General features: G+C 43.5%; 1 protein-coding gene across 1 annotated transcript; it reads right to left on the bottom strand.

The window, feature by feature from the left end:
• Window positions 1-2,604: 2,604 nt before the first annotated feature.
• LOC144718895 (NXPE family member 3-like) lies at window positions 2,605-8,732 on the bottom strand. Its single transcript, XM_078594487.1, has 3 exons — window positions 5,458-8,732; window positions 3,960-4,117; window positions 2,605-3,625 (listed from the first exon to the last, which is right to left on the bottom strand). Exons 1-3 carry the CDS (start codon window positions 5,759-5,761, stop codon window positions 3,242-3,244), a joined length of 846 nt encoding a protein of 281 aa, XP_078450613.1. The 5' UTR covers window positions 5,762-8,732; the 3' UTR covers window positions 2,605-3,241.
• Between the last annotated feature and the right edge of the window lie 3,923 nt (window positions 8,733-12,655).

Consider the following 12,655-nt stretch of genomic DNA (forward strand, 5'->3'; position numbering starts at 1 on the left):
TTACCATCATTAGGGTAAATAACGGTGATCCAATCTCCGACCCCCAGGAAAAAGTTTGCAGATTTTCTGAGCATTTTTGTGAGGTCCTGAGGGAGGGGAAATTTCTCAGCCTGGAAAACATCATGGGACAAAGTGGGGATGACCCTGCTGAGGCTGCAGTGCCTCAAATATGGGAAGAAGTCACCCCCTGTGAGTGGCTGGCTGAGGTGCCATCTGTTTAGGAAGTAGTGAAGGCGATCCAGAGTCTGAGACAAGGTGCGATAGGGATGTCCTCTTGCTCCCACTTTAGTTAACATCTATTTTGACCACGAAGTTCATGAAGCCTTTAATGGCTATACCAGAGGAATTTCCATCCGCTCACTCAGAGGAGGAGTTGGAGGCGCTGCTGCTGAATCTGGAGCATGCCACTAAGAGGGGGGGCCTTACCATCAGCCCCACCAAAACTAAGCACTTGCCTGGCTATTTTGCGCCATCGGACACTCCACCTCCACTGGATGGGGCAGTTGTGGAGAGAGTGGAGAGTTTCCCATACCTGGGCAGTGTGCTCATGACCGGCTCCGGTTGGACAGCAGCGATCTCACTCCAAATCAGTCGAGCGGCATTATCTTTTCATCAGTTGCTTAACACTGTATGGAAGTGACCTGGTCTGTCACTCCGCATGAAGCTTCAGGTCTTCTCGGCCACGGTCATTCCCTCCCTTCTCTACGCTTGCGAAGCATGGACCCCCCTAATGGAACATCTTCGTCGGTTAGAAACATTTAGGCTGGCCTGCCTATGATCCATCCTGGGTTTAACCAGGCTGGATTGTGTGAGGAGCTCACAAATCCTCGAAAAATCTGGACAAAGTCCCAACGGTGAGTTCCTCCGGCAGGCAAAGCTGCATTGGCTGGATCATGTCGACCCGCATGCCCAGTCACCGCATGCCTAAACAGAGGGGGTTAAACGGGCGCGGCATGGGTTCGAGAAGAGATGGAGTGATGTGGTACAGGAGGATGTGGAGCTGAGTGGACTTGCCGATGACTGGTACCAGCGGTGTCAAGATCGGCCTCTGTGGAGTAGGCTCGTGAAGGACACTACTGGGCAGTTGGAGGCAGTCGCCCTCCAACAACAATGGAGGGTGAAGGAGCGACGCTCAGAACAATGAGCGGAGCGCCGGGGGGCTAAAGCACAGCAAGTTGGCACAGTAGAGGGCACAGGTGGTGCATCAACCAGTCATCTCAGTCAGTTGACTCGTGGCACCTGGATCTGCCCTGTGACCTCCTGCCAGCGGGCCTTCGACATTTCACGTGGCTTCAACGTGCACATAGCCTGGCACAAGCGTCGTGATGACATCACCACCACTTAGTTGTGAATGGCGGTTGTTGTGTGTAAGTCGATGTGTGTGTTTGAGTCGCTGTGTGTGTGTGTGCAAGTCGATGTTTGTGTGTGGGTCGATATGTGTGTATGTGGAAGACAATGTCTGTGTGTAAGTCGATGTGTGTGTGTGTAAGTCCATGTGCGTGTGTGTAAGTCGATGTGTGTGTGTAATTCGATGTGTGTAAGTCGATGTGTGTGTCTATCAGTCGATGTGTGTGTAAGCCGATATGTGTGTGTGTAAGTCGATGTGTGTGTGTCAGTCGATGTGTGTGTGAGTCGATATGTGTGTAAGTTGATGTGTGCATGTGGGGGTCGATGTGTGTGTGTGTAAATCGATGTGTGTGAGTTGATGTGTGTATGTAAGTCGATGTGTCTGTGTGTGTGGGTCCATGTGTGTGTTTATCGATGTGTGTGTACGTCGATGTGTGTGTGTAAGTCCGTGTGTGTGTGTGTCTATGTGTGTGCGTGAGTCGCTGTGTGTGTGTGAGTCTATGTGTGTCAGTTGTGTGTGTGTGTACGTAGATGTGTGTGTGAATCCATGTGTGTGTATGTTAGTCGATATGTGTGTGTAAGTCCATATGTGTGTGTGTGTAGTTCGATGTGTGTGTGAGTCTATGTATGTGTGTGTTTTAAGTCGATGTGTGTGTTTAAGTCGATGTGTGTGTGAGTCGCTGTTTGTGTGTATGTCGATATGTGCGCTTGTAAGTCGATGTGTGTGTGTGAGTCGATTTGTATGTTTGAGTACATATGTATGTGTAAGTCGATGTGTGTGTGTGTGTTTTTCGCCCGGGCAACACCGGGTACTTCCCGCTAGTAGTTAATACATTTCAAATCTTGTTAAGACTCTTTGTAATAAAGTTATTTGTCCATCTTTTTATTGTCATTAAATCATTTTTAAACGTCCGCATTGGTATCCTATAATATTGAGGGAATTGCATGTGAAAGAAAATGGAGCCGAACTCCTCTCTCTCCCTTACTTAATAAAAAAAAAGTGTAACCCTTACAGGGTGCCAATCAGCCAAGCATGTAGATCATGCTGTTACTTTACAACAAGGACTCTGGAACTGAGTTGTGGATTTGGAGACAATATTTCCCCCCCATCAGAATAAAGTTAATGGGAACCCTTGTGATTTGCTGCTCTGGAAATAACACGTGACTTGTTTCTATGACTTCGGATGTTTCAACTAAATTTGAAATGACAGTATATATAGTACATTTATTTGATTTGTGTGACTAATCTTAAAAACATTAATGTTTCATGAGTATTTTATTCATGATGTGTCCTTCACACTGCCTTTCACACCACAACTACTAAATATTAGAAAATGAAGACCGCCATTAAACCCAGTCCCAAAAAAAAATTAAGCAAGGTATGTAACATTTCATTTCGTCATAACAACATTTTTTGATAATAACAATTGTGAAATTTGTAACACAATATTTCACAGACATAAATGACCAGAACTCTGAGGTGCCGAATCAAGCTCAATTTCACTCGAATGCCAGACAAGAGAAGTGGGGCCTTTAAAAGTCGGTGTTGATTGAATGTTACGAATGTGAAGTGGGATGCCGTTCCAAACGGTGGAGAATTCACGTTGGGCAGGAACGGTCCTGGTCCTTGGTGTAGAGAGAAGCTTGCGACATGTGCTACTGTGGAGAGATCTACCTGGAGCTCTAGTGCAGAGTGATGAGAGCAAAGAAAGGTGCATATGGGTACAATCATATTACAATACACCGTTTCTTTCCTACGTCATAATTCATATTTATAAATTCTACAGTGAGATGCTGGATTCAATCATATGTCAATCTATTTTATTTAAATATCGTTTTTCATGGAAGCATACTTTACAATGGCAAGTGTTGAAAGTGCTCAGTTTTGCGAACACTATGTTGGACACACGTGTGCCAGGAAGAGATCCACCTCGTTGTGCACGATCCACTCAGCCGGGTGTAGATTATAGCTATTGAGCGACGCCGTCATTTCCCATGCGTCAATTATCACAACGGGGAGGTCCATAAACACACGTCGTGTCAATGCCCAAATGCGGAATGCCAGCCAGTTGCTGAAACTGGCAAGTTTGATGCCCGTCTCGCGCATATTGATGGTCTTGATGACAATGGTCGTCTTCGGACTGCGTGCGATCAGTCGTAGAATCGCGGCGCGCACGTTCAGTAACCGCCGGGACGCGTCGACCAAGGGGAACGGCACAAAGTGGGCCCCCAGCGACACTGCCACAGCCGTCATTGGCCCACCGGAGATGGCATCCACCTTGCGAATATGGAAAGGGTTCATGAGGGAACACCGAGACGTCAGACTGGTGGAAAAGCGTTTTGACCCAACAATTACTAAAAAGTTCATAATGCAGAGGGATATTATGCAACAAACAAAACTATTGTTAATATAAGCAACACCATCCCCATCACCTTCTGATTAGAACAATCACTGACAATCTAAAAAAAAAAATGCAATGTTTTGTTCCACAGTGTTGTGTTCCACACTTCGGATCAGATCTGTTGAGATCAACCACGCGCATGTTGGTGCACTGGGATGCTGTTGGCATGAATGATGCAATATGAAATGAAAATATTACTGTGCACCACACCTCAAGCGCTGCATGGCGAAAGTCCTTGACACGCTGCAACTGGGAACAGAAGTATGGGTAACCATGCGGAATATAGCGAAGCAAGATGTCGTTTTGGGGGTCCACGGCGAGTCGAGGTTGGTGAATTGTTGGAATGTGTAAGTTAAACTGCTTCAGGGCTGAGAAAAGAGACAACAAAAACGAAGAATGCAATGTGTTATTCTATGAGCTCTGTCCACACGCAAACAACGGAAGAGGGTCACTCATCTTGTCGGGAATTAGCCCTGGGAAAAAAACATCATTAACCTACTTATGGAGTCACTTTAATACAGGTAGGAACAACAGGGATTATTTGTCTGTCGTGCATAGCCCCTCCCAAACATGTATGCTCCCGGATTGGTTTAAGTGCGTCACGAATGCGCTGTCCAACCAAGTTCCTATCTGTCCACTCCGAAGGAACGTGTTAGGCCTCTCATAAAACAGTAAACGACTCTCCTGTATGCTTTACACAGAATAGTCTGCTCTAAGTCAGTCCTTCAACATGCTTTATAATTGAGCCCACGGCAATGAGCCATTTTATTTAGGGATTGTGTGTTGCCTTGGTGTGGTTTGGGACTTTTTATTGTCTTGTTTTCTTGCCTAAGCTTGCATTTAATGATGCAAAATCTGACGTAATTAATTAATTTATATTTATTTGTATTTAGTTGCTTGCTTACCTTTTTTCCCTATTTTGCACTTCTATCGTTTTTTGTATTGTTTATTTTAACTTGCTGACCAACCCCTCCTGGAAATCTGTGAAAAAGAGCTTTATAGCTCATTGGATTTATCCAGTCTATGAACCAGCTTGAGACCATCAGTCAACGTGATAACTTAGTTTACTTGTGGGAAACTGTCCAGATTCAAAGTAAGTCACTTAGCTTTCTTTATCTTTATATTACTAATTATGCAATCTCAGTTCCCAAATTTTAATGGAGCCAGGAGGGGCAGAGCACTTCTGACTTTTGCAGGAAGCAGAGCGGCAAGTGACTTGCTGCTATTTATTTACCAATGTACAGGCTTCAGTAAATTTTCGCCACTGCCGAACAGCTTGGGATAGAAGCCAGTGAAATCGAAAATCATAGCTCATTGGGCTTTTCTGGATACAAAATGTATATCTACGTATATTCGTGTTTTCAATCGGGGAATATCTTTGGAAGAGGCACTTCAACTCAATACAGGCCTTGCTCACCACCATAACTCCAAGATGACTTGTTCAGTGTACAGGGTGGTTCACCACATTTGTAGGATCTTATATACATTTCAAAATGTTACTGCAATAAATGGAATATGCAAGTTTATGATTTACGTTATATGTTTCAAGCAGATACAGGCACAGATGGCACGATGAGGTTAGATGGCAGCAGATAGCTAATATAAGGAGTCCGATGCGGATACGAGATAACAGGTGGCCAGGTGGTGTGAGGATACTTCTGGCACTTGGGGGTAAAGCTTGTGGTGAGTGAGGAGGGGGGTCTCTTACTGGGCATGGCCGAGTCCACTAGTACGTTGTACCATTGACGCACGGTGGAGTCGCCCAAGAGGTAGATGTTGCGTCTGCGGAGGCATGCGGTGACCTGTTCAGCTTTGAGAAACCTGCGTCCTTTGCAGTTGGCCGGTTGCCACTCCTTATTCAGGTAATACCCGAGCTGCTGCATTCTGCTCTTCAACTCGCTGGCCCCAAAAACATCAGCCTTGCTCTTGTCTTTCTGGATTCCACCGCACACAGGTAGCAGATGTTCCTGCACAGCTGGCAGGCAAACAGGGTCGATGTAGAGAGCGAGCATGCTCAAACGTGCACACCTACAATGCCTCAGGGTATATGAAGCTGATCGTGATGAGGTCAATAATAATGAACGATTTCAACAGGCTAGAATAATACAAAGTTATTCGGTTTTGAAGCCAATGAGTTAAACAGATGTCAACCGTGTGATCCAATACAGGGCCAATAAAAGTAGCTTTCTGCTTGAATATGATATGGGTCCTTTATTTCCAGTATCAAAGCATGAAAAAATAAGAATACGTTTTACCCATTCTGGCAATAAAACAGATGTTTAGATGTTCAAACACCAAATAGAATAATATCTGCATTAACCATACGTACTTGTGGTGAACATGCATAGATATATTCTTTAAGCTGGAAAAGCCTGATGAGCTATGATTCTATTTTTCACAGGTGTCCATCCCAAGCTGTTCGACAGTGGCGGAAATTCACTGAAGCATTGGTAGATAAATAGCAGAAAGTTACTTTCCGCTATGCTTCCTGCAAAAATCACGAGTGCTCTGCCCCTCCTGGCTCCATTAAAATAGGGCAACTGAGATTGAATATTTAATCATGTAAAGAAAAAGAAAGCTAAGTGATGTAGAAGGGAAATAATAAAATAATAAAAATCAAACATAGTAAAAATTCTCACGACGTTTCGATTGCAACACAAGCAATCATCATCAGGTGTGAAAACTACAGCAAGAAAATGTTTTTTATTGCTGTAGTTTTCACATCGAAAGAATCTGGACAGTTGCCCACAACTAAGGTATCACGTTGACTGGTGGTCTCAAGCTGGTCACCAAATAATACACGAAAATGTTTGTTTTTTAATCACAATCTTTATTTAGACTGGAGAAATCCAATGAGCTATAAAGCTCTTTTTCACAGATTTCCAGGAGGGGTGGGTCAGCAAGTTACAACAAACAATAAAAAAATGACAGAAATAAGATTTCATAAATATTTAAATCTAACAATAAAATCAGTGGTTATTTGTAACTATTGTAATTGGCCGTCATATGACAGGTTCATAAAAATGAAATTTAATGAAAAAGACAAAAATATAAAGATGTAATTGAATGTATTCAATAAATTTTTTATCTATTTAGCAAATTTGGTGTAAGTTGACAATCATTATTCTGTAATGGTGTGCAAAACGAAAATATAAAATACGAAAACAGTTTTAACGGGCGAGCATCAGCATCAATGGGTGGGCTAAAAGTAAAAAATTCCACCAATAGAGCATGGGGGTTGCGAGCTGACTCATTGAAGCGCAGAGAATAGCATGATCTGCGAGACTCAATAACGAGTTGGTTGGCAGATCTGCAGGCAGCTCTGTAAGCGAGTCAGACAGTCTCAAAATCAGTGTTCTTCCAAAGATGCTCCAGCCACCTCCGGGACTGCTTTGCTGCGATTGCCTCCAGTGACAGTTACTGCGCGCTTTTCCCTTTCTCTTTGTGCTTATTCGGATGGGCACGAGTTCATCAAGAACAGCAGTGATGCCATTTTCTAATTGAGCTGCAAATGAATCGACTATCGATGCAGGATTTAGACACGCCGATGAAGACCGGATCTTCTTACGGAAAGCATCGTGGTCCAGTCATTAATAGGTTTTATTTGATATCGTTGTAATGGTTAGGCTATCACTCTGTAATGCCACTTTGCACGTCACGTGGCTGATTTGAAATACCCACATCTTAAGTAACAATGTGCTTCACAGTTATGGCATCCGCGGATGTGAAGATGTGATCCAATATATTTCCTGAGCGACATGTTGCATGATGTACTGGGTTAAACTGTGATTGTCGATAAAGTTGGCGAGATCACTGTTGATTTTATCACACGAACCAGTTGGTCCGGGACAGTTCAGGTCACCACAGATGATATCGCGAGAGCACAGTAACCTACAGTTCAGCAGACTGGAAAGCTCAGAAAATAATTGTGCCAGCAGTGAGGGCGGCGGTGGATTTATGAGCGTGGTAGTAAGCCCCCACATGCTGTTCGTTCTTTTCACAAGCAGCAGCTGGAATGACGTAATTGTTGATGAGTCGCTCAGGACTTTCAGGCAGATGTCTTCACAGTGAATCAGTTCAATCCCTCGACCATGTGGGCTGCCAGTGCCAGGCTTCCTAAGATGGTGCCGATGTACAATAGCGTAGCCGTTAGGTGCAGCCTCAAGCTTAATTTCGACCGGTGAGTCATCATATACCCAGGTTTCGGGAACGGCCAATATGTCAAGTCTAACATCGTTCATCAGATCGTGGATCCGTAATCCCCAAAGTGTTCGCATCCAGTATGGGCTGCATCGTTGGTATGTTCACTCGTCGCGTTTGAAACCTTATTTCGAACCACGCGCTGGCCTTTCATCCCCACTTGCTGACCTGCCGGGGTCTGATGTGCCTGACGTGCCACTTGCCTCGCTAATTGATCCCCAGCGGGGACGTGTTCTACCCCCCGCAGACACACAGGCCTTGAAGAGTGTCGAGTCCCCTGACGAACAGCCTCCGACGAGACCCGTTCCATCCACGGAGGCCGCTGAACCCGCTCCTTCTCCGCTGCCCCCTCCGCTGAGCAGTCGGCGAGACAACCACGCTCCATGGGAGGAGAGAGACCGGCGTCGCGCACGCGTTCGAATTCACTCCCATTTCGTTAACACCGTTGCCATGTTGCGCCTGTAACCCCTTCTGTTATGCCGCGCTTCGGTTGGCGCCCTAATGTTGCGTTGCTTCTACATTGCACATTGTTCCGTGCCCTAATGTTTCACCTTCGACCGCGCGTTTGGCGCCCTAACAGCCTTACCTCGTTACGCGTCATTGGCGCCCTAAATGTTTAGTCGCAGGGGTTGGTGCATCGCCCTTTTCTCAGCCGAGACAGCTGACTTTTTACACCGGGGGGGGGGGGGGGGGGGTGATGTAATGTGAGGTTACACCTGGATGATAATGATGGGCTCTGTCGGCCTCAGCCCACAACCAATGGGGAGTCGAGCCAGGGGCGTGGCCCTGATGTAATGTGAAGGTTACACCTGGAGGATGATGATTGGCTCTGCTGGTTTCAGCCCGCAACTGATGGGGAGTCGAGCTAGGGGCGTGGCCCTGGAGCTGTACAGTGGCTTCTGGAAAGTTCCAGGGGTGTGACTGAGGATTGGCTGCGGGGCATCACGTGGGCCAGGGATTAAAAGGGGCGGAGAAGGACAGCACGTGGTCAGTGTGCGGAGGAACGAAGGAAGGAGCCACGCTGGTGCCGTGGTCCGGAGCCTGCCACGTGGCGGGCCGCGGCAGCCTCTCTCTCTGTCCCTCTCACGCTGTCTGCCAACAGCGTGAGGGAGCAAGAGAAGTAGAGGAACGGATGTAGTGAAAGCTGTGGACAAAACTTAATAAAGAATTCTCAATTCCCGACGTTGTCTCAACGGGGTTTATTACACTAGTAAAGCACACCGGTGTGTTGTTCTTTAAATAGAGGGGAAGATGTGATGACGTCTCTTGTGAGCCCTTCACGTGCGAATGAATGCATCTAAATTACAATGGGTATCTATTGTCAGTTGGGTTATTCATATATCAATGTACGTTATGCATGCACATTATGCATGCGCATTGTCCTTGTACCTCCTTCTTTGGTTCTTTTCGGTTAAGTCACGTCTAAAAATAAAAAACATGGCTCACAAATAAATTAAGATTGAACCACTTCTACGGGGAAGTTTTAAGCTTATCATTTTTCTTTCTGGCTATTTGTTCTCTCTGCCTGTGTCCTCTCTTTGGAATTTTCACACTTAAAATTCTAACTTAGCACATTTTGAAACACGTAATCAACCAGGCTATGCGTTAATTGTGTGTTAACCGACTCTCTGTGTTGTATTACATCACATTTCGATATTTTGCTGGGTTATTTAATTTTCGTGTGCCTGTCTCCTAGTTTTCAAGTTTGCGTGCCCGTTCCACATTGTCATCTTACTTGCAGCAGCAGTACGTTGGCGTACACTCATTGATATGCTAATTCTCTCTGCCCCCTCCCTCTCTCCGTCCCCGCCCCCCCTCTCTATATTTAAGGGACCATCATAGAAACGACGCCTCTCTTTGTGCCGATGTGTGTCCTCTCTCTGTGTGCCGTTGTGATGTCTGTCTGCTTGTATGTCTGTCTTTAGTTTTCTAGTTAGATTTTTGTTGCTATTTCTTTTATACCTGATGATGATTGCTTGTGTTGCAATCGAAACGTCGTAATATGTTATTTTAATTTATTATTTTATTTTTAGACGTGACTTAACCGAAAAGAACCAAAGAATTATTCCTGCAGTCACGAAAGCTCCTAAATTAAGCTCGTACCTCCTGTCGTTTGCGTGCAATAAAATAGCAGTACCTGTTATTGTCTGCGTACAGGTAATCCCCATTGGTGTATGATGACCTGTGTAGGCATGCGTTAAAACATTTATTATTTGATGATTGACTTCCAAGCAGCACTAAACCTGTAACTATCCGAACGGTTAAAATTATTTTTATTTCTCTCAATTTCAATAGATTCTCGAATTAGCCTTGGCCAGTAGTAACTAGTTTTGCACAGAACTTCAACATCAAAATCAATTTTGTGTCCTTGTTGGCACGTATGTTCTGCCACTGCCGACAGTTGCATTTAGGAGTATTTAATATTTATTTGGTGTTCTTTTAGTCTTGTGCTGATCATTCGTCCTGTCTGCCCAACATTACATTTGCCACAAGTGCAATTAATCCAGTACACACCTTCTGTTGATAGCTTCGGTAATACATCTTTAGTACCAGATATTCTTTTCTATATTTTATGTACTGTGCCAAATCTGACTCGGATGTTTTATTTTTTTTCAAAAATCTGGCTAGTTTATCAGTTACTCCCGCAATGTATGGTATTTTAATAGTTTTAAGTACTTGGTCAGTTTAAACTCTCGTGTTATTTTATTTGGTTTTGGCATTCAGTGCCCTGTTGTTTTGCACATCATTGTAACCGTTCAATTGCAGCACTGCTTTAACATATTTAATTTCACTTCTCAGACTATCACCATCTGACACTTTCTTAGCCCAATGTACGAGCGTCTTGATGAGAGAGGATTTCTGTCCTGCGTAATGGTGTGACTGTGCATTCAGATAGGCGTCAGTGTGCATTTTATTTCAGTAAATGATGTGTGTTATGTTACCATTTTGGCCACGCCCGAGAAAATATCCAGAAATATATGATTTTGCGAAAGCCTACGTGTTAAAATGTTGTATCTTGTGTAGGCCCTAGATATTTCACACGTCCCCCTAGGAGTACACATACTATGGGGTGCGAATCACCCAATTATAGCAACACCTGACTGAATTTGTATCCATGACACCACCTATCCACAGAATACCAAATAAGAAGATGTACAGTATAGTGTCAGAGTGACATCTGGCTTCACATTCTCAATTTTGTATGCTCTAAATATAAGTTTAAAGAGGAAACCTACCTTCACCTTTAACAAGTATGCTGGAGTTTCCATTTGCTTTTAGATATGCATGTGCTTTTTCTCTGCAAAATAAAATTGAGAATTACATGTAAAGGTTTTGCGACAAGGACAAGTTACCAGTCATTAACTATCCTTTATCCACTTCTGTATGCATTTAATTTATCTTAAATTAAATAAATTTACATGCAGTAAACTATATAAAGAATGCAAAACTCCTTGTGCATTTCTAGAGACCCCTGGGGCTTTATTCTGGGACCACTTCTCGACAACCTTTACATCAAACTCCACTGCACCTTCATAACACATCTTGGTCTCCAATATCACTTCTACGTGAATGACATCAGCCTTTTACTCACTATCACACCAGGATCCACTGACTACAACCTAGAAAATACATCAGTACTAAACACTATCAAAACATGGCTCACAAATAACTTTTTAAAACTAATCATACAAAAACGGAGCTCCTCATAACTAGCGCTAAACAACAAAGCCAATGTCTATATTACAGACCTCTTGCCGATACAACCAACCAACAGAGTAAACAGCCTGGGCATCACATTATACATCAGCCTAGATTTCTGAGAACATATCTCAAATAAAAAAAACCATGCACTACCATCTACGCAGCATCTCTATGAAGAGCAGACCATGCCTCATGAACAGATTCATAATCTCTCGGTTAGATTATTGCAACTCACTACTTTTTGGCATACCTCAAACACCTACAACGTTTTCAAACCATCCAGAATAATACTCTTTGGTTCTTTCGGTAAAGTCACGTAGGTATAAATTATAAAATTATTTCATTTTATACCTACATGACTTTACCGAAAGAACCAAAGAGTATGGATTCCTGCAGTTACGAAAGCTTCAAATCAAGATCCAGAATGATGTCACTCGACTAATTGTTAACCTCCAGAAAAATCCCACATCACACAAACTCTAAAAAAACGTACACTGATTACCAATCAAATACGTAATATACTTCAACATCATCCTATTAACATATACATCAATAAGTAAGTACATTTATAAATGCGCAAAATCTGATAACCTTGGTTATCACGAGTGCAAAATACACAACCAAGTTCCACCTTACATCAGAAACATACAGATCAAGCAAAACAACCAAAACACTACTCCAACCACAAAAAATTCCACAACCTTCTGGGAATAGATTTTCTCATTTGCAGAACCACACCCATGGAACAACCTCCCCTAAGCAATACGCACACCCGATTCTTTCACTTCATTCAAGTCACAACTCAAACCACACCTATTTGTATACAACTAACTCACAGCTGCAACTTGCTTTTTTTAGATATTTTAATAACTGTAAATAGTTTGTAATTTATACTCTCGTTGTTTAGAATCCTTAAAACTTTCTGTAGAGTTTGAGTTCTAATGTGATGGAGCTTTGAGTGGCAGATTTGCGCCAGAACTGCGGCACATATGTAAACAAACATT

Source organism: Lampetra planeri, chromosome 5, assembly GCF_965212315.1.
Source record: "Lampetra planeri chromosome 5, kcLamPlan1.2.h2, whole genome shotgun sequence".
NCBI lineage: Eukaryota > Metazoa > Chordata > Hyperoartia > Petromyzontiformes > Petromyzontidae > Lampetra > Lampetra planeri.